The following is a 24040-nucleotide window of genomic DNA, read 5'->3' as shown; positions in this document are numbered from 1 at the left end:
TATAGTAAGTGCATTAAGTAGAAGTTATTACACTTATTATATAAACTAGATGGGGCCCGCGCGATGCAGCGGGAACACAAACCGTTGATAATGGTTTGGTTTTAACTTTAACGGTTCTGTTTTGGTTTACGATAATAAAAAACCGCTATCCAAACCAACACCGTTACGTAATGTTAATTTTTTTAACTAAAAAAAAACTAAGACAATATCATACTCAAATTAAAGAGAATAAAATTATTGTTTTTATGGTGCCGGTTTTTTAAAAAATATTAGCGTATAAAAAAATTAGGAATGGTTAAAACTCGTGGATAGAAGTTGTGTTAAATGTGAAATTATAAAGAATATATGATTAAAGAGAAAGTGTTACGGTTGTAACTACTTAAGTTTACAAAAATGAATTAAAGTTCATGGGGCAATATTGTAATTATTTTTAAAGAATTGAAGTTTACTTGATATTTTCTAATGGACTATCTTGCCCATTTTCAACATGCTATGTAAGTTGTACTATTTGTTAATTAAGTCATAATTTACTTTAAATCTAAGTGTTTTATATAGTATAGAATAGATAACATGTTTGTTTAAGCTCGCGGGCATTTATGGAAGCTAGGTATATGTAAGTCGAGCCATGTTTGTTTATTAGACAAGCTTCAATCAGTCACGAGCTCATTTACACTCTCTCTGATTTTAACTTTATGCGAGATAATATTAAGTGACCCATGCGTGACTTGGCTTGTTTACACCCCTAATCCCTTAGAATAACGATAAACTAGTTATTATGTTTTTTGAAAGGCAACAAACTCCTTAAATAAACCAACAAATAACCCTTAATTAATTACTGTTTTCCAAACTCATCATGTTAAAATATATCTATGTTCAATTCACGTGATCAAAATATTGTATAGTTAGCTGTATGTTTTAATTCTAGTTCTTTGTTCCTGTGTTGTACTGTTGTTAAGGGGCTTGGAATCTTTGTCTAGAAGCCCAGGTTAAAGTTAGAGGCTATGGGCTGCATTGAGGAAGCTTAACCGATGACCCGCTGCAGATTAACACACGCGCCATCGGTATCCGGTGGTATTATAAAAGAAGTTGTTTTCAGTAGGATAGAATTTGCCATTCAAAAGGGGGTGGCGGCGCAGCTTTTTCTAACCAATGACAGACAAGATATTATTAATTTTTAGCCTGTTCAATGTTCACCATCTCTTTTTATAACCAATTTGGCTATGCTGCAGTGTTTACTTTGAATTTTATACGCACCATGAGTCACTTCTCGCCGAATTTAAATGTTTTCATAAACATACGGACCATCAAATTAACGGTCTTATTGGTGCGCACTGGTGGGATGAAGATTTCAAAACAATGAAAATTACGAAAATGTCCCTAGCCCATCCACACCGGGCGAGTCTTTAGCCAAGGCGCATCGTCCATTGACACAGGATCGGGGTCAATTGTGTGGAGTCAAAAGTCAAATGGTGTGGCAGAGATTGATTTGGATATATTTCTCTTTTAAACCTCATTTATGTTTCAAATTGTTTTGGCTGTTGCTTGACTTGTTAATAGTCAATAGTTATATCGCGTTAAGTTATAAAAGAACACGATATGATGCATTTGACATCAAGTCATAGAAAATGGTTACCTATATAACAACAATGTTGGTTCCTACAACTCTTCACAGTGTTTCAAGTACTTAAAACACATATGCAACACCTCTAATCATTCATACATCATCAATATCTTTTGCGTTTGCATCCGATGAATGGTTTCCTTGCTGGTCAATGCATATCTGCTGACCAAATAGTCTCATATTTGATCTGTCTTTGTTTTGCTTCGACTTATAGCTAGATCAGTTTCGACATGAATCAAATCATCATGACTTTCATTCTTAGGTGGACGCAACCCATCGGGATGTTTATTGAAGAGGTTTAACTCAACTTTCTCAGTCTGCCTGGTTCCCTGTATACCTGCAGGAAAACCACTGCTGCTGGACATGTTTGACAGTACTTCAACCAGCCACGGGCTTACACGAGTCACATTTTGCAACAGATCTCGCTTATCATCCCAATTAACCTATATAATATAATTATATCATTACTTTAACTTGATGCTAATAAACTTGAATTTGCAAGGTTTTAAAATGTTAAAATGTTAAAATGTTAAATTACCTGTAGGCGACGCCATGGGGATTTAGGCCAGAGCACCGGGTCAACGTCCTGAACAGAAGATACAGTTCCTGTAAACCAGCTTATTCGCGACAAACCGTCTGTTTCAAAAGCCATTTTGAACCTCATTCCAGCACACCAGTTAACACAAAATGCAGCATTTACAGAAAGCTCCTTTACGACAAACTCTGGAGTACTCGCGTGAGGATAACAAGTAATCTCAAATGGTTGACTGTTTACCGCAGACGATAGAGCTTTAACAACATCTTCAGGCCTCACTTCTCTCCTTCCACCAGAACCAATATTCATCACCTTAGCGCGTCTAATCCCAATACAAAGACCACCATTTTCCGCTCGAGTGAACACAACCGAATCTCCTGCAACCAGACTTTTCTTGTTTACAAAAGTATTCCATCCAGTGGTCAACTTGTGTTTCCTAGGTACTACCCCTTGATGAACATGCTTAAATCTCCAAATCTCACCATGAATATCCTTAGCTAACAATGTTTGAAACGGGAGGTTTCGTGAAGAATCAAATTTAGGAAAAATCGCCTCTGCACCGTCCCAAGGCACAGAAAGACTTCCACTGTTTACATCAACATCAGACTGTGTCAATGTTTTTACAAAATAAGGGAGTTTATCAGATAACACTAGACTTTTTTGTCGACTCAACATTACGTCATCATAGACTTCGACACTGTTTCTTAACGGGCTCAGCATTATCTTAGCGTAAACTTGTTCTGGTTGAGAATCTGCCATGAACTTGACATCAATCACCTTGCAAGGAATCATAGGAACCCTAGGCGTATCACCAAAATCTACATTTGTGTGTGTGTGTTCAACATGACCTTGTGGAAAATAATAGGCATACGAATCCGGCAAAGGCATGTGAATCATATCACCAGCACACGCGTGCCATAATCCAGGGTCTACACGCTTCTCTGCCTCGGTCATACTTGTTACTTGTTTTCTAGAATCAAAACACTGAAAAATTAATCAAGTCAGATTCAAAAGTTAAATCATACACATAACTTCTTGTTTCAAACGAATATTATAAAATCACCAATATATCATCAAAATATTTTATACGAATATATATAACGAATGATATGCAGATAAGTTGTTGTTGTTTCAAACATATATAGAGAGAAATTAAAGAGAGTTAATTACCTGCAATGGAAGCTCCATTGTAATCTAATAAAGCTGAAGAACCTAATTAACCTCTCGAGAAAGTAATACGTACAGTACTGTTCAATTGCATGAGCAAGTTAATAAAACTGTGAGATAACAGCTATAAGTATATGTAGTGATTTAAAAGATGACGATTAAGAGGAAAAAATATTAAAGTGATGACAGAGAGTAGCCATGGCAATGGCAGTTACCTTAACGATATACAACTAGTCAACATTCTCTCTCTCTCTCTCTCTCTAAAACAAACGGCTTTTAACGGTTTTCTTTAACGATATACAACTAATCTTTTTTATATAATAATAATAATAATGTGTGTTTGTTTAATTGTTTTTGTTGACCGAACTAATAGCAACTAACTAATTTAAAATAACTACTTTATTTGTATATATATGTACATCTTGTGTAAACTTTTAGAACATCCTCTATGGTGGGGGCTTCGAAACCCTCTACCGTGTCACGTCAGCGCCACGTAAGTACCAAGGGCATCGAAGCCCCACCCCAAAGATGCCCCGCTATGGTTTAATGCCCCAAAGGCGCCCCTTATATATATATATATATATGTGTGTGCATATGTATGTATGTGTGTGAGAGAGATGGAGAGAGATGCTGAAAGGGGGCCCACCAAAACTCAATCAACCGCGCCGACCATTGTAACGACTGGATCTTCGTCGCCCCTCCCCCGTCCGCGCCCCACGCCGGTGTTCGGCGTTCAGAAAAAACCCCGAAGGGCGCCCCATAGCGATGGGTCTTATTGTAACATCACTGTAGTTTGTCCAAATCTATGATTTTAGTACAATAGTTTTAAATTTGCGATTGTCGTCCATGTGTTTTCATTTCACTTGCAATTAAACCCGGTCCCACTATTAAGTCTGGTCATTAAACCCGTCAGCGTGCCTCTTACGTGAGGGGCAGTTTTCTCCCTGAATAAACCCCCACCCTAATTGGCAAACACCCTCACGTGAGAGGCTGGGGTGTATTTAGAGAGAAAAAAGGACAAAAATACCCCTCATTTGAAGGTCACGTTGATGGATTTAACAACCAGACTTAACGAGGTTGGTGAAATCAGGTTTAATTGCAAGTGAAATGAAACCATAGGGACGAAAATCACAAATTTGAAACTATTGGATTAGAAACGCAGATTTAGACAAACTACATGACCAAAATCGGAGTTTACTCTAAAATCAATTATTATAATTAAATTTCATAATGAAAGAGTGTACTTTTGTTAATTGTTTGCTATCCAACTACAGGAGACTGATATTTTGGTATACACCTCTCTCGAACGTTAATATTCAATATTTTTTAATACTAATTTTATATTATAATTCTTTTGTTAATATATATTGGTTTATGTCAACTGATAGTTGCAAAGGATTAAAACAACATTAAACTTAAACAGCTAATTGGTGGTATAATATAGGTACGTATTAATTAATTAACATGTACTTTCACACACAACAATTCGACTACGTACAAGCCACTTTTGAGGTATCAATATGGCTCATACGACACGTCCCAAGTAGATGCTCCGGTAGTTCTTCTGGTGTATTTCCTTGTATTAGAAATGCCGCTTCAACTATCAAATGGTTGAAGCTACTCACAACTCTGTTGGCCACCTTCTTTGCTATCACAGATGAACCGACGTCTACATCCAGCTACAATCATAAACATACTTTAGATCTATGCATCAATATCATTGAAATACTTATATAGTGTGTTTTTACCTCTAAGTAGTTCTTTCCACGAACGTATTGAATTTTTAGAACTTGCCCGAGTAGACAAGGTCTATTTCCAACACTTTGTTTTACAATCCATGGACCCTAAAAACAAAACTTGTAATTAAATCGATTTACATTTTACGTTAAATAATAATATGGGATTAGAATATACCAACCTTAGATACATGAGGTATGAGCTTAAACCTCGCATTCCTATAAGCATCATCACCTTCTACAAAGTTCTCTAGCAATGGCACGTCTTTGATCGGAGAAGTTGTCGCATAATAGAAAGCAATATGAAAATTCGTTGTTGGACCCGGGATCTAATTTGTCAAAGATTCATAATAGTCAACTACACCATTTCTGGTTGACTAAATATCTTAAATTAAAATGAAATATTAAACTTGTTTACCTGCATATTTACAATGAAAAAGAAATCTGGCTTGTTAGCAGCTGCAAATTTCTGCAAAAATAAAAAATAAAAAAATTGAGTTAGTTTTATTAACCGTATAAGTTGTATTATATAAGTTTATATAAAGGATACTGAACCTGACAAATGCTGCCAGGTCGGCCAGCGAAATCATCTTGTTTATTAGTTGATCTCAGCATATTTGCGGCAACAAGTTGCATCAATGTGTCTTTTACCTTGACCTTTAAGGCAGACAAATTGACAAGAATTACGGTTACAAATCAACAGTTTGTTAAAGAGAACGAATAAAGTTATACCTTCTTACGGTCTTTCAAATAAGTGGCGCCACGAATTTGAAATGACGTGGCCTCTGCAGCCCCCCAACTATTATGCAGCTCACCGGTTGGATCATTTGGAAATGATAAGTCATTGTTGCTTAAGAAACTATCTTGCCACTCCATATCCTCAAAGGCTGCACCACCGTGCTTCTGCACTGTATTATGCACCAAGTGTAAATCGTTAATTTTCTCGGTCAAAATGGATAGTTTCGTGATTTTCGTTAAAGCAAAACTAGCCCAAGTGAACTAACTAACCTACTAAACCATGCAATCTTTTCAAAAAATCAACAGCAAGTGAGAACTTGGGAGGAGGAATATCTTGAAACTGTGACAACATGTCAACATATTTAAAAATAAGCCAAAAAAGAGCAAAATAATAACAAATAAATAATTTAAGTGTTAAACAATTAAGTATAACCTGAGGCGATGAATCAGACCAGCTATTTTCGGAGCGCAAATCATCGACAGAATCAGAGTAACTGTAGTAGTCATCTTCTTCATCCTTTTCTCCGTGTACCGAAATGCTTGAAGGAACCTTTTCAAACTCCCCCATTGTATCCTCCTTTCTTTGAGCTTCAACAGCCATGGTAGCTAACAATGGAACTATCTTAAATCAATCTACACATATATAATAATAATAATAATAATAATAATAATAATAATAATAATAATAATAATAATAATAATAATAATAATAATAATAATAGCTATAATGCAGTAAGAAAACATAATCAGAGTATTCATGTATGCAAATAAGTCCATCAATAAGATAATGTTTTACATATGTTTGGCTTACGAGAGCTCTTTTTCTAAAGCTCGAGTTCAACTCTTTTGGAGCTTTTTCTCTAAAGCTTGCACTCCGATGTGTTTTAATTACCAATTAATTTATTAACATTTGTAACTATTTTTATTCCTTCGAGAAACTTTAAGCGAACCTAAGCTCGAGTGGAGCTCGTGTGGAGTACCTTAAACGAGCCAAAGCTCGGCACGAGTTAGGTTGTGTAGTGTGAAATTAATATATAGAAGTCCAAATATGCTCAAATTTAAAAATACACCAATAATTAAGGCTCAACAAGCCTAACTGATCTTCCCATACAAGCTAGGCTCGAACTCAGGCTCGATAACTAAAGAGCTTTACTTGAGTCTCAGGCTTGGCTCGGGCTCGATAAGGTATAAGGCTCAACTAGTTTCGAGTTTTTTATCAATCTGATCCCAAACTTTGGTTTTACAACATCTAATTACAAACCAATTATGTATTTCACATCTATGTTGTGATATATCATCAACAACAACCACCAAACAGAATAACCTAAGGAAAATGATATATCACATAATTCATATAAACTTTGCTCATATTTCAACAAAAAAAAAACTAAATCAACTAGCTAAACAAATATTAGAAGAAGCGAAATCAATTACATATTGCGTACATGAAAGGTAAACAATAAACTTAGGGCGTATTACGAAAATACACACACGGATATTCATGTTCTAATTTATAGGTACGTGAAATCGAAAAACAAATTAAAACGATGATCCAATAACTAATAAGAAACCGTATATCGTGATCATGACAAATGAAATAAGCAAACAGCAAAGCTACATATTAATAAGAAATTTTATTGAAATAAAACAAGAATTTGGGAAAGAAAAGGAGAGAATTGATACCTCCGTGGAGTTTGTTTCGTCTCTCGTCCGGCACAAAAACGTCACCGGAGAGAGTAACCGGAGAATGTTGAGGTTGATCCTTAGAAGAAGAAAAGTTTTTTTGAGCAATGAGGAATTAATTTCATGGAAGGCATGGAGTTTGAAGTTATGCATGCGCCATATTTTTCTGTTGCCGTAAAGCGCGCTAAATTTTTGTTTTATTTCTTTAAACATTAATGGTTGGCTGTATTACTATTAACGTCACCATTTCTATTCATTAAGTTAACTGACAACCAAATTACTAACCTTTTTTAATAAATCAATATAAAATTTATAAGGTAGTGATTAAAATTGAATTAATCACATATAATGAGATAAATATAATTTGATATAAACCAACGTTTATTCCATGTTTTGAAGCATTAAATATAGCTCAAGAATAACTGTAAACATACATAAAAACAAGTCTAAGTATTCACAAGTTTCCTGAATAGTATTTTGTGTTTTCTTCTTTACTTCTTTTATTATTAGTCTTCCTTCACTCATCTACAGAAAAATCAGGCTCCTCCGGCTTTTGCAACGAGCCGCTGCCATTAGTTTTCGAGCCACCAGGCCTTCTACTCGCACCCATCCCACTAACATACACACCATAACCAGGGTCGGGTGACGCCACATTGTTCCCACCATGCAACGGTGAACTAAATCCCATCTCGTAATCAACACTCTTGAAGCTCTCATGCGCCTGAAGTTCCCGAGCACTCTTCCTCCTCTTATACCTTCGCCACGCCGCCTGCACAAAACAAGCGGCCCATGTCCGCCACTGGTGGCTGTAAAACCGGAACTTGTGCCGTAACTGCTTACTATGCAACCTTCTAAACTGTGATGCCACAAATTTCAAATCATCGGCTATAAGTGCGAATGCTTCAACTTCGGATATCGCCTTCACGGTTCGGGTGGATGATGGAAGGATGACACTCGGACTTGGGTCCAGCGCCCACGTCAGAAGCTCCTCACCACAAAAGTCACCCGGACCGATTCGACATGAGTTGAAAAATCCGGTTCGACCACCGTTAGTGGTGTAAGAATCAAGGTTTCCTCTGACTATAAACAACATTTCATTCACCGGGTCCCCCTCGCGAACTAAACATGTCCCTTGAGTACATAAAGCCGGTTTTAGCCTCTCGCATATCGCATCCAACATTCGTTGGTCCATTTGATCAAACAATGGAACCTGTCAATGAAAAAGTTTTTAGTATAATTCGAAACCTAACACGGGCCGGGCCAATGTGGCCCAGCCCATTAACTTTAAATAAAACTTAAAACGGGTCGGGCCAACCTGACCCGGCCCTTTAACTTTGAATAAGACTTAAAACGGGTCATGCCGACCTGACCTGTCCTGCTAACTTGAACAAACTTAAAACGGGTCGGTCCTGTGACTTTGAATAAACCTTGAAGCGGCTCGGGCCACCTGACCCAGCCCGTTAACTTTGAATAAAACTTGAAACGCGCCAGGCCAACTTGACCCAGCCCGTTAACTTTGAATAAAACTTGAAACGGGTCGGGTCCGATAACTTTGAATAAAAGTTGAAAGGGGTCAAGCCAACCCGACCCGTTAACTTTGAATAAAATGCTTTCACATAGAGTGTGAATTTGCAACATAATGGTAGATAAAACCACAACCCGAAAGTGAAACTTACTCGGCGAACAAGATCATAACAAAGATGACGTTTAATATCGCGACGAAGATCTAACGGAAGGCCTCTGAGAAGAGATTCTTCATCCACCCCTCGAGTTGCCACCCATTTATACTGATCATATCTTCTAACCGACTGGCGGAGTTCTGGCGGCAACTGGCGGTGATGCATCCACTGTTCTGTATCAGTTCTCCTGATTCTCCATTCCTCTAATCGAACTGTTGTCGATTGAAGATACGTCTGTCAACAAACTATAAACCGTCAACAAATATCAAAAACCCTTATAAAATAATATCACAAGCTGCATAAAATTTACCTGCATATTTCCGATCAGCAAAGCGAAAAGAACTAAACCAACAACCGCGACTACAATTGCAAACATGATTTCACCGACATAAGTGCTTGTAGACAGATTTTGCCCTAAAGAACTGCATGATTCAAACACTTAAATACTTAATCACCAATATTAATTTAATCGGTTAAGATATAAGATTAAAAATAGAATCTTTTGAACTACCTTAGATTCTTTAAACCGAACCAAAGACAATAGAAGTACTTATTGAAGAACAAGGCTGAAGTAACTTCTGATTCCAATGACTCTCCATAGATACCAAACGGATAAAAACCACTATTCGGGGCACACTCATTTGTCACGTTACTCGTTTGGAACCATGCGCGTCTAGCTGATTCGTTAACTCTTTGACAGTCGAAAAAGTCGTCTTTGCAAACTAGATTTTCAAGAACACATATGCTTCTCCAACAGGATTCTTGTCTTTCAATGGATAAAAGATACCAACTAGCACCTACAAACTGTAAAATTAAGATTAAAACAGGTACACAGGTCGTGTTCGTGTCAACCCGACAGGTACGAGGGTTGACCCGTTTAACCCATTTGTTTCAACTTTTAGCTTTATAAGATGTGTTTGTATAATAACTTCAACTGTTTGGACAATTTTTATGCCACAATTTATATAAAAAACTGTCGGTAGCAGGGGACTTATGCCAAAATTTTAATTTTTTAAAATAGATTTGCACAGTTAAACATAATTTCTTCAAAATAATAAAAATAATATATAAATGTCGAATTTTAGAGTATTAATATGTAAAACAAGTTAAACTATTACATTTTCTTTTTCGGGTTAAACAAGCCGTGTTCGTGTCAACCCGCAAATATGCGTGTCGTGCTCGGGTTCATGTAAAATTTTCAGGCTTGTGTCGGGTTCGACTCGCCTACCCACGAACACAGCCTGTTTAGCAGCCTTAGTGATCGTATCGGAAACACAACTCAATTCGCATTCAGCCCGTTTACATATAAACGGTCCTAGACCCGTATGAAAAAACACGACCCAATTAGGATTTCAGCCCGTTTACAAACGGGTCGAAATCTCCATATCAAGTTAAAAACTTTAGACTTACATGGCTTGCCAGCATGTAAAGCATCAAGTTATAAGCTGCTCCAGCCCACGCGGTTTCTGTAACAACACCCGTAGCTTCGACTATTTGCGATGTAAGGGGAAAAATAAGGTACAGCCTCGGGATGTATTGAAGAATAATAATAAACCGAAGAACATTCTTCGTGTTGGTCATTGCTGAACCGCTTAAACTTGGTATAATTATCCAAATTAGCAGCTTTAACCATCAAGAAAACAAGAAAATGTTAATTTTCTTACAAGAAACGATTTTTATAACATTTTATAACGCATGTACCTGCGGAAGCGGTAATGCAGCTACAAAATCGATCCAAAGATCACCTTTTATGTATCTTTTCGCAATCTTGGCAGAGTCTATAACAAGCTCACCTCTACCAAAAACACGAGAAGATGGCGCCACATAAGCTGTCATGAACTTAACATATATCTGAATCATGTAAAACACGTCTGCAATCGATCTCATAACCGTTAAGCTAACTTTAAGGGTGGATCCCATATCGATACAAACGCTTTTCCTTATCGACGGCAAGTAAAAGAACAACGGGTCTACAAACAAAGAAACTAAACATGCTACCAAGAAAATCTTGTTCCATTTTCTTATGGTTAAACCTCTCGGATCCAAGATTTTCTTGTTAACCCGTTCGTAATCTTCCGAGAACACTCTCGACAATACTTTCGATTTTAACGAGGGTCCCAGGTGCTTTTCGGGTTTTCTTGATTCGGGTATTTGTTTTCCATCAGTGTTGTATTTAACAACCTTGAATAAACTGTCTCCATTGATTGGCTGCAGCTTTATTTGTTCAACATCATCTTTAAATCTGCAGATTCATTTTGTAAAAAAAGATTAAAAATTTAAAACACCCATAAACCCTAAGCCTAATTTCATGCTTAACATGATCACATATTCACATATACTAATTTGACCACAAAAGTCAACACAACTGAAATTAACTAATTAAGCGATTTTAACTACCTTACTGATCTTGAATTGGGAAATGACATGATGGGTCAACAAAAAGATTGAATCTTGACTTAAAACAATTGAATTTAAACACCTTGATCTGTATGTGAAGAACAAAGATGAAAGTTAGAAGAAAATACATTGGAAAATTGACCAGAGATTAGTTGCAGACCAGCCCATTAATTAATGGTTTTGCTTCAAAAGATATAAGAATCACGTGAAGCATGAATTGAGGTCAAAACATGTGACAATCCTTAGAAAACAAACTTAATATTTTTATAAAATACAAACTTGTTTGTTGAAGTAATATAAGTGAAAAGTGATTGATCTGGCAAGAAGTCAGGTTTTCAAAAAGAATGAATTTTTAATGCAACCAACTTGAGATCTGACAGAGAGTGAGATACCCATCAAGAAAAAAGTCTAAAAGTGGAACCTTTGCTAACGACAAATCAATCTTTTTTTTGTTAGTTCACATGCACAGAAGGTGTTCGACGAAATGCTTACAAGAAAGAAAAAAAGAAAAAACATGAAGTGTGATCTTTGCAGGACTCTTAACATATATGGAAAATATTTGCTTCTCTCTTCATGTCACTTTCGGTTGATTCTAATTAATTTGTACTTTTAAAGTTTAAGTTTAAAAATGAAAACATTTCTGTTTTTTTCTTGTCTATTAACTAATTATTATAAATATTAATTAATCACGGTCAAAAAGAAAACTTGTTAATTAATTATGTTATAAAGTTGTGGATTTATTGATGTAAGTAAAGAATACATTTTATTTTTATATATTTTTTATAAGATCCACCGGCAAAACTTGAGAGAGGAATTCTCAATTAATATATTTATTTGAAAATAGAAATAAACTAATAAAATTTATTTATAGGAAATAGAATGATGCAGAATTTTTTTTATTTTTTTATCAAAACAATATTATTAAAGTGTGTATTTACATAGTCTTTTGATGTATTGATACCAGGGAGGCATGGATGTAGATAAGGTTTTGTCTTTCTAATGTCTCGTGATCGTCAAATAAAAGATCTTATTTAGAAATAGAGTAGAGATCGTAGGAGTTTATTTAAAAAGGTAAAGTTTGTATTTCTATATATCAAGAAAATATTAATTAAGAGCTTTTTTACGGTCAAAAATGACAAATTATATGAAAGAATTAGTTTGTAAACACATATTCGCTATATTATCGGTATTTGATGTTGTAATCTTGGGCTCGCAATATAGTATTTTATGTTTGGTTAAGTTATTATACCGACAACAATGTACAAGACAAAGTATAATGTATGATGATGTTTAATGCCCTTTTGAAAAAACTATTGGTATTCGATATTGTAATCTTAGGCTCACAATACGGTATGCTATATTTGGTACTTAAGCTATTATACCGACAACAATTTACAAAGACCAATTACAACGTATAATGATATTTAATTTCGTTTTTATAAAAAAAATAGAAAAATGACAAATCAAAATATCAGTGGATACTAGATATCCTATGGTTCTGGCCTTCTGGTCATGGTTTATTGGTTATGATCTATAAGATTTGCTAACCAATAAATAAAAATTTAACTTTCTGGTTATTTTTTTAGAATGTCGACTTTCTTGTATTTAGGCTATCACACTCTTCAATTTTGAAGAGCCCTGATGCGTCACTCGGGTCAGACTAGGTTGTCTTAACCGGACCCGCGTTGGCTTCAGAATTTGGCTTGGGCATTCCACCGGGAAACCATACCGCCGACTGCTACTTGACAGTCGTTGTGACACCATAAGAGCATAACTCTCTGGCGTAACACATGGTGGGACGAAAACCCGGGTGGGCTTAGGATTCGAACTGACAACCTTTGCACAAGGCCTAGCTCAAATATTTCATTGTCAATATCCGCTCAAATGTGACACAAGTGGGATCCGAACTTGAGTCTCCACTGAAAAACCCAAGCGTGCTACCACTAGGCAACAAGTGGAGGATTAACAAGAACAATTTTTCATTTTCTTTTTGTTGTCAAATAAATAAAATGAGTCTTATCTAAATTCATTAAACGGACTAAATACAACCACCCTTTGTCATTCCTAATTTGATGGGATGGTAAGATGGTTAAGAAATAGACTATAAGGTAAAGGGTTCAATCATTATAAAGTGCAACATTTAGTCGTTCAAATAAAAAAAAATACAACCCAAATCCTAACTATTTCCGTGTTATGTTAGTAGATTTTTTTAGTTGGGTTTGAAGTTGTCGATGGTATGTGAGTTGGCTAGCCTGGATAGTCCAAGCTAGAAAACCTGCCTAGGCCCGTAGTTTTGGGGGCAGAATTTGTTTTTAGATATATATATTTTAAATTTTTGTATAAAATATGTATGGATCTTAATTATCTTAAATTTATTGGTCACAAAACTTAAAAAAAAAACTAAGTTATATATTTCATTACTCGTTGTTCATTAAACCTACAAACCTTTTTATTTCGGCTCAACATGAGTATTTAACTCTTTAATGCCTACCCAATATGTGAGTATGTGTTGGCGGTGTTTGTTATCTAGATACATTAAGTCCGTATAGCAATCACATATATTTTTTTGAAAGTCAGTCTTAGATTTTAATAATCTTGTATTATTGTATTACTTTTAATCAAGACAGCCTATTAAGTAGAAATAAAAGTGGATTTACGTTGTAAAAGAGGGACTGAAAGTCAATTTTAATTCATGGCGGTGGTCGTCGGTGTTGTGTTGCCTCCACACAGCCGTCAATATCATTTTCCGTGTGGAACCAATACATAAAATAATACTATTTTTTTTAAAATAATCGAGTAAGATTTTCCAAATTGTTATAAAAAAAATTTAAATATCAATTCAAGATATAAAAATTTTAAAATCTATATAGATTGACGCTCTCACTTAATCTAGACAACTTAGACAAACATCATCGAATAAACTCTCGGGCTCAGTAAATATTTTCTACATGTTATAGGAGCAGAGTTGGCTCAACAATTTCAAAGGCCCAAAACAAAGTAAAAACTTAAAGCCCTTTTACAAAATATATTTTTTTCTTATGATTCTAACACGTTAGAATGTGATGAATTATGAGATTTTATGTAGGTCGTTGTTTATGTGTCTGATAAATAAATAATAATGATTCAATATAAATTATTTAAGAAGTAATATTAATAAAAAGTTGTCATTTCCAATGTGGTGTAGTGGTAAGTAACTTGGGTTTCTTAATGGAGACTCAAGTTCAAACCCCACTAACTCCACTTTGGAGGGGACATGGGTGACTCAATGAAGAAAGACTGGGATCTTTGTGATCTCCAGTTCGATCCTGATGGCCTTCGGGTGGGTGGGTTTTCCCTGGAACTGGAGATACTTTGGAGGCGCTTAAAGGCTCCGTACGGCTGGGTTGGGCTAGCTGACGGTGACCTTTTGCCATTTGGTCACCCCATACGGTGTACCTAAGCAATTCTATTTATTGGCCGTTAAAAAAAAAATATTACTAAAAAGCTATGAATCTGTCTATGGGTACACAATTCAACAATACATGTTTATTAATTGAAACAGGATTATCATAAATTCATAATTATTTAAAGGAATAAAAAAATGATAAAGCTAATTAGTGGGGTTGGGTGGGTAAGGGTTTTGGGTCCCAACCCAACCCATGGACAATGGGATCGGATGTAGAAGCAACAAGCCAGTCAAGCATTCCAGATTTTCAATTATTTTTTTCAAGAAAATAAGTGTCGGTCGCCCTTACTTTGACAAACTTGTCTCCTTAATGTCTTATTATCACAACTATACTTCTAGACTTAATTCTTATATAACAAACCACCGATCTCAAAATACATAGCAAATGAAAGAAAAAACTAAATAATATAATTATAGTATAAGCAAAAAGGTATTGAAACATGTTCCTTTTGATATTGTTTTTCTTATATAACGACCCAACTTATGCTACCAAACTCGCACGTTGTGGCAGATACAAAACGAAAAATAAACTCAAAAAAATATTATGTTTTTGGTTAATTGGTTAGTTAAATATGTGAGTTACTTAAATGAAGAAAAATATTTAAAAAAATAATAATAAAATTTAAAAGTAATAAAAAAGGTAAAAGGAAAACTAAAATGAAAAAATATAAATAAGTAAAAACATTGTACTAAATTGCTTTTAGGCTCAGACATTTAGATTTGTTTCAGTTATCACCCTAAAGCTAACTCCATTAATCACTTTAACGGGAGAAAATGGATGGAATTAGTCTATTTGGTCAAAATCACGAACAAATATAAATATCAGTTCATTTATCCAAAGGTTTCATTTTAAGTTGAAAAAACGATGTTACGTAAACCACATGGATCAAAAAATAAAATATACAATTTACTATGATATACGATTTTATCTCATTTAATTTTCTAATAATTTTATTTATTTTATCTAATAACTTAGCTAATTTAAAAAAACACACAAAAAAATATTGTTGTATTACCGTATAAACTATAAAAAAACGGAGTTATACTTAAAAAAAATGTATTACGGTACAAACTATACCAAGTGTCATATTTGGGGGAGGGGGGTACCAGGATGAACCGACACTGGTTGAACAACATCAATACAGTGTCGATGTTGTCGGAACTGCTACTGATATTTAATTTATCTTTTAGATCCATGTAAAACACGCATCGATATCCTATTTGACATATCAAGAACTTATTTTTTGGATTTTATTTTTTCAATTGCTATATCGCGGGTAACGGAATTACATGTGCATCATGATAAACCGAATTGATATAGATTGATGTGCGCCGCATAGTGTAAGAGTGTTTTTCGGGTTAATTTTTTGGGTTTGGGGTTTTTCAGGTTGGGTTGTTAGGATTTTTGCCCAGTAAAAGATGACCCAATACATTACCATATAAATTTGGGTTGGTCAGGTTTGAGTCACGTTTTCTGGTTTTCGAGTTTAAATGTAAATTGAAAAAAAAATCGCAAAATAACATCATGCTACTAGATAAATATCATAAAAACTCAAACATTATATGATAACATGGTATGATAATGTTCAAAAGTCCTCAAGACTAACTATAAAACATAATATTTCAAATACCATTGACTACAAACCAAAATATATCTATAAAGAAAAGACAATAAATGTCGGGTTGTCTTTGTGTTTCGGGTTTTTTGGTGAAAAGAAATGACCCGATAACTGATCCACTTAAGATTCAGGTTTTTGAGGCATTCTCTTATCAGATTAAGATGACTTTGGGTCGTATTCGGTATTTATGTACGGTTAAAAAATCATACCCCTAACATAGCGCAAGGAGTGCCACTAGTTTGGTATTAAAAGTATGTATAAATTGTAATAACTATACTGCCATCAAAGGCACACGTAATATAATAAGTAATAGAATCTAAGAACCAAAGTTGACATGAATAATCTTGAAATTTATATACATCTATACTATATATAATATACAGGCAAATTAAGAAGTTTTTTTTAAGTAATGTACAACACTTTATGCATAAGTTACAACATCAATTAGGGCCAAAAATGTCATTGTTACATTTAATCTCACTTGCATTTGCAATTTCTTTAATATATTTACAAGTTTCATCCCTTGAAATTACAATATTGGTCCTTTGTCTTTTACTTATATATTATTTTATTTTCACTTTTAACCCAACTACCCCCACGGTTTTTAAACAGTCATAACTTTTTCGTACGTTAATATTTTTTAAAATAAATGGCATCATAAAAACGATCATTTTATTATCTTTAATTTGAGTATCATATTACTATAGTTTCCGAAGTAAAAAACTTTGTGCAAAAGTGTTTACGGTTTGCTTTTGATGGTTTTAAAGTAAACCATGAGCCAACTTTACACGTTTTTTTGTCGTCGAAAATCGAAGTTAAATTGTTTCTAATTAAAACCAAACTAAACCGAACCATTGCCAATGATTAGGTTTCGATATAGTTTGTACTTTGATAAAAAAATTGAGTTTAAAATTTAAAATAAGAATTATTAATCAGCATATACCTTAACTTCAAACTAAGCATCAACTAATACGTTATTAAGAGAATCATACTATGAACAAAGATAACTTTGGTCACATAAATAATAAACCTTATTAGAATAAATAGAAGACGAAATCATAACAAGAACAAATATTATAAAAAAAACCACTGTAAATTTGGCTAAATTAAAGTTTTAATAGATGAATTTGCTGGTATTAAATAAAACTTTGGTTAACTATATTTTAACTATGTCTAATATATATTATATCTAATACTCAATAAGTAAATAATTAATATTTAAATATGTACGGTCAGCTTCGGTTTCAACCGTGAAACCAAATTGGTGAACGGTCTCACAGTTTCAAATGATATAATGAACACCTAAAAATTTGTTACATGATTATCAAAGTATGTGTTTCCAGTTTCCTGCTGCATCGCGCGGGCACTATTCTAGTATAAATAATGTCCTTTGTAACCGAAAATGATAAACAAATGCATCTATAGCAAATTGAGTAGTTATTAAGTTTACAATAATGGATAGTATTCATTTTAAAGTATTATTCTCACCAATTATTTAAAACTTTAATTAGTTTTAAAAACTTTTATCTTAAATATATATAAACGAAACTTTTAAAAGCTCTCTAGTTGTTTCCTACATTATCTCAAGCCATAGATTGCTTTATTTGCCCATAGAGATTTCTCATGCATTTGACCCAAATTCACGGGTATGAGTCTCACCAAACTCAGATAACTTTTAAACGGGTTATCACATCTCATTAAATTAAAAATTAATCTCACCAGATATTTGATATGAAAATCTTATAAAATATGGATATACTAAAAATTAATATCCGAATATATATATATATATATATTAATTATAATTAAGAAACAATTTTATAATAAAAAATAAGCGGGTAATGAGTCTCACTAAACCCAGATAGATTTTAACCGGATTATAACATCTCATTTATTTTTGAAACTCTTTCATCATCAAATTATAAGTATATTATTAACTTTCATACAATAAATAAAATTAAAATTCAAAAACTATATAGATATTAGAAACAAATAATGTAAAACAACCCCGTAAAACGGGGGATAAAAACTAGTTTGATATATAGTTTTGTTTTTACCACCTTTAGTCGTTTATGTTTTATTTATATAAATTCAAATACGGCATTGTAATTAATGCATTTAATTTTATCTAAATATTAATGTAATTTGAGTCATCCATAAAATTACGGGCTCTGTATTCATAAAATTTGTACTAAAAATGTAAATACAAATAAAAATGTTGCAATAGCATACTTTATTTATATAAACTCATATATTATAAGTTAGAAAGAAAAGTATAAATATGTTTTCAATGAAAACTAATAATAATTTTAATTTATCTGAAAAAGAAGTACATGCATTTATTTTATTGTTGGCAGCAAAAGCACGAGTATGTACGCAGATAGGGTAGACAAAGAATTAATAATGAACGTGTTTATCTAACCCATTTCTTTATTGTTTAACAATTATCCAAAAAAACAAATAAAATTAATGACATATTAATGAAAAAATATGGTTCACGTAGCATGCCAACTGTGCAAGAATCAAATCGATTGGTCGAAAGTGCATATCTCAATATTTTATAAGTTATAACTATGGGAAACTAAATACATATATTGTTTTTAAAATTGAATTTATATGACGTTGACTTTTTTTACGACCAATCAATCCTAGTCATTTGGGTACTCTATCGGCAAAAGTTACGCCCGCAATCGTAGTTTGCAGACGACGTTGGTGACCTTACACACCACCAAATTTCATGAGAAACCCATCGTCCAAAGATCCACTATAAGAAAACATCTGGCTCACACATGACATTTAGTCACAAACGAGACTCGAACACACGACATTTTATAAAGAAAACCATTGGACTATTTTATAGCTTATTCTCTAAAATGTAAATGAATTTTGAGGTCATGTTTGTACATCAAATTTATATAACTACATTTACAAGGTCAGTGGTGCATTCAAAATGAGGTTCCCTTGCTAAAGGCCTGAGCCTCCGTTATTTTCCGGTCCATGTTTTCTCAACTAAACACCTATGCACCCATGGCATTGATAAATGTGAATATGAATTTTGCCGTTCGTTTACTCTCTGCTTATTTGATTTATCCATGTTATTTAATTCCATTAGTAGTTTTGTGTTTGTACATTGTGATTGAAATACAAGCTATCAAGGGTTTAATTGTTTAAAACACCATGTAATCTGACTCGCATATGTAAACCACTATGTGCAATTTACACTCCGTTCAAGTTGCACACTTCCATAATTCATTTTCTCCCAAAAATTCCCTGCAACTATTGATGCTAAATCAAAATATTGCGGAGTTCGAACGAACTATCAAAATACATGTCTTATCATTTTCAATAACCCATACTTTATAACAATAAGATACTATAGTTCTTACAGCAAGTGATAAATAATGAATTCAAAAATTATATGCTATATCTTATCTCTATCTATAAAGGACCAAAAAGACATTGTTTATGTATTATTGGAAGTGCATTAACATAAATATTAATGAGCAGTAAGTCTAAATTGGCACGTAGATGTAAAGTACCATATGCAAATTGGTGTCTGGGTGTAAAACTCAAATCAATAAGTCACTATGTAAACACATGCTAAGAGATTTATCACGATAATCAAGCATGTTGAATGGGAAACTAATATATGATTGAAGATCAAGACGTGGTTTGGTTCATCTTAATATAGTATATATGGAGTCAATGCAAAACCGATATATGCTAAATTAATCAACATCAATTGAGATTCAATAACTTTTTTCCGAATTTTAAACAAATGGCCGATAATACTTTTTTCCAAATTCAAAAAACATAATAATAAGAACCTGACACGAGCAATTAAGACAATGAATGACAAAGATAACATGATATGAGAATGAGAATAATCTAAACCATTTTATAACATAATCCTAAGATTTAGAAAATATAATCTTTATAAAACAAAAGTCATTTCGTAAAAATCTACCTATCTAATAAAACAATGGGTTTTCTATCAACTTCTCACCAAATGTCTTCAAATTGCCGCATGTCATTTTCTAATTTTCTTTTTTCTTAATTTTTTTTTCAAAATTCAAATATAAACCACGAACCCTATTCTGCCAAACTTACTTTTCACCATCAATTTTCACTACCGACACTCGTCTATCACTCCAATTTAAAGGTATGCATCAACCTTCATACCTATCACTAACAAATCCATCAATTGAATCGATCGTTTTTGAATTGAACATCATTTTCTTTAATCAAATTCATCAACAGATGTTCAACTATCTTTTGAATTGAAGCTGTGAATTGTGTAAATATGATTGTTTAAAGAATACATATGAATTAGGTTTAAATATGATTGTTTAAATTGAAGCGGTGAACAGAATTGTTGAAATTTAAGTTGTGGATAGGATTTAATCAAATTGTCAATATACATACAGATATGAATTAGGTTTCAGTAATACATTAAATATGATTTTTTAAATTGAATCTGCTTTAAGGTCTTCTTTTATTTGTTTTTCTTTAGTTTTGATTAGACATATTTGAAGATGCAAGCTTTAAGGAAAACTTAAGAGATCTTCCAGACCTAGGGATATATTAGGTTGTTTTGGTTTTGTGTAAATTAGAAAATGCAAGCTTCAGTTATATATGAAATGCCATATGAATTCCTTTTGGTTGCAACTTTTAGGACATTGGTAGTTTTGGGTCTGCTTCTATTTTATTTTCTTTACTTTTGTGTACACCTCACCTATATGTGATGTTAACTATTATTTATATAACAATGAAAACATGACACACAACCTAGGTGATTTATATAATGCAAAATATATATGTTTCTTTTGTTTATTTTATTTAATATTTTAATTGATTTTGTTCGTTTTTAGTCAAGATTTGTATACTACTAACGTTTTTGTGTGTCGTACGGAATTTGATCGTGATTAAAAAGGGCGAAAAACGAGCTGAAACGAGCCGAAACGGAGATCCGGAACGCGTCAGGAAGGGTCAGAACAGAGAACCGACCGGTCTGACCGGCCCCCATAGAAAAGCACGCCGCGCCGGGCGAAGGGGGGAGGCCAAACCCGGCCCCGCGGCGCCTAGGCAACACTGGGCTAGAATTATTTCGTTTTTGCTTCTTGTCGGGCCTTGTTTTGGGTATTTAAACACCTTTAACTTAAACCTGACATAACCTGAAACCCTTGGCCGATTTTGGAGAGTTCTTGGAGCTATTTTACGAGTTTGTTGGTGATTTTGAAGGCAAGAGGACATCCGGTGAAGAGCTACACGTTCACATTCGAGTTTACGGGTTTTATCATCTTCGATTCCCCGTTTCTTATATTTTCACCATGTTTTCGTTATTATTCGTTTTGTTTGATTTAGACTTTATGATGCTAGGCTAAATTTCATAAACTACCTAGGTCGTGATGAACCTTAGTTCGGTTTGATTTTATTTAGATTTTCGTTTCGTTATGGATTTTATGTTCTAAGTAAACGGTTGAGCTTGATTTATAATGCGTATGATTGCTTGGTTTTGTTTACTTGAATTTATTGTTTCACATTACCCTTGTTGATTGTTTAATAGGATAGGGTTTTGTTAGGTCATTTACTGTGTGTTCTTGGCTAGTTTGTGATTAATATGCATTAAAATCATAGAAACAATAAAATCAAGTAAATAGATAAAAGGGGGCTGCCAGCCTAGAAAGCTGTAAGGTGATAGTTTGTTGATAGATCTTTGCTTGTCGGGATTGCTAGATTTAGTTTTTCGTAAGGAGTCTGTCTATGTTTGATTGTCAGCTTAGTCTATTAAATTAATTGGGTATGCTTTGCTATCTTTTGAATTCCGCGCTGTAAGGTAGGCTTTCGTCATAAAAGATACTTAGACATAAGCGATTAAATAACGGTAAGGAAGTTTAATATAAAACCGGTGAGTCTTAAAACTTGTTAGAAATCCATAGGCGTCTTCTTGAAATTCAAGGGTCCTGTTTGGGTTTTCTGTCAAGGGTCTATTTTATGATCCCAGTTCCATAGCGTGAGTTTTCCATTTAATTAATAACCATAACTTTGGGGATTCTAACCTAGGTAGTTATCTTCATCATCTGAATTAATCAAAGTTTTCTAAATTGTTTATTAGTTTAAAGTAATTAGGGTTAAATGTTTATTAATTAATTAATTGAGTTTAAGGTAATAATTATGTTTTATTATTATTATATTAATTAGGGTTAGGTTTTAATTAGTTTAATAGTTAAGTAATTATTAGTTAATCAATAGTAAGTTTTAATTATTAGTTAATTATTATTTAGAGTTTTAATTAATTAGTAAAATAAATCCCCCTCAAATATTATTAATAAATAGTCGCGTCTTGTAGTTGAGTCTAATTTGTTTGTTTCGTAATTTATAGAGTCTCGTGGGTTCGATATCCGGACTTACTTAGCTGTACTAGAGTCGACCGGTTCACTTGCCGATTAGTAGTTTAAGTTAAATTTAAGGATCTAGAGTATTACTTAGTGTCTAGATTAGTATAATTTTAATTAATAATTATTTGACTACTTCAAACACATCAGTGATGTTCTTACCAACAAACTTATTTGTAAATTGCTTGCATAAAACTTTACTCATTTATCATTAATTATACCCTATTTCTAATGTAATCCTATTATACATATTTGTTTTCGAATTATAATATTTACGCCATGTAGATATGCAATAAGCCAATGACAATGAAAATTTTGCACCAAAGATAGACGGTAATTAGGTAAAAAAAAATATTTATTTTATGTGAATTATTTTATACTATTTAATAACTTTCTTTTTCTTATTTGAAGGAGATGACGAGATTCTAATGCCTTCTACATTTACTTATACTACATTATGAATGTATGTATCAAATATTACTAATGGTATGTTTCTTTAAACGAAACATTCATATTATTGATTACATCGTACATTTACTATTACTACGTTGCGAATATGATTTATGATAACATTCTTATTTTGTTTAGCCATATGGATCACTTTTTCTTATCTTTGTTTTCAGGTCAACGAAGTGTTAACAAACGCCATGCAGTGTCGTAAAAGTCGGATTCCAAGGCCTTGGATCGGCGATTCCAAGGTCCTCGGACATCAACCTTGCCGTTTTTTCCCAACTCGGCCACCATTACTCGCCAAGGTCCAACTCGTCAAAAGTCGAAGTACTCGGGATTACTCGGCCTCCAAGGTCAACTCGGCCACAATTTTTTATTTTTTCTAATTTTTTTTTATTTTTTAGTAAAAAAATTAAAATAACAACAAAACATGAATTTTTTGAATTATGTTTTTTGTTCATATGAATTATGCTTATCTTGATATGAATTATGCTTATCTTAACATATCTATAATATGCGATAATTATTTTATGTTATATTTATCATATCCGAGTATAAGCCAAGTACTCCCTACA

General features: G+C 33.4%; 2 protein-coding genes across 2 annotated transcripts; both read right to left on the bottom strand.

Moving 5' to 3' along the window:
- Nucleotides 1-1797: 1797 nt before the first annotated feature.
- On the bottom strand, nucleotides 1798-3379 carry LOC143533538 (auxin response factor 18-like). Its single transcript, XM_077028293.1, has 2 exons — nucleotides 2160-3379; nucleotides 1798-2064 (listed from the first exon to the last, which is right to left on the bottom strand). The coding sequence occupies exons 1-2, from the start codon at nucleotides 3108-3110 to the stop codon at nucleotides 1798-1800; spliced, it is 1218 nt and encodes a 405-aa protein (XP_076884408.1). The 5' UTR covers nucleotides 3111-3379.
- A 4566-nt stretch (nucleotides 3380-7945) lies between these two features.
- On the bottom strand, nucleotides 7946-11751 carry LOC143533518 (protein CNGC15b-like). Its single transcript, XM_077028277.1, has 7 exons — nucleotides 11557-11751; nucleotides 10861-11401; nucleotides 10570-10782; nucleotides 9671-9963; nucleotides 9470-9581; nucleotides 9157-9393; nucleotides 7946-8690 (listed from the first exon to the last, which is right to left on the bottom strand). The coding sequence occupies exons 1-7, from the start codon at nucleotides 11583-11585 to the stop codon at nucleotides 7998-8000; spliced, it is 2118 nt and encodes a 705-aa protein (XP_076884392.1). The 5' UTR covers nucleotides 11586-11751; the 3' UTR covers nucleotides 7946-7997.
- Nucleotides 11752-24040: the final 12289 nt, after the last annotated feature.

The sequence above is a fragment of the Bidens hawaiensis genome, unplaced genomic scaffold (assembly GCF_021521415.1).
Source record: "Bidens hawaiensis isolate Kalapana, Puna unplaced genomic scaffold, B.hawaiensis_p1.1 tig00009774_1, whole genome shotgun sequence".
Lineage (NCBI taxonomy): Eukaryota > Viridiplantae > Streptophyta > Magnoliopsida > Asterales > Asteraceae > Bidens > Bidens hawaiensis.
This window is presented reverse-complemented; position numbering and strand designations above follow the sequence as displayed.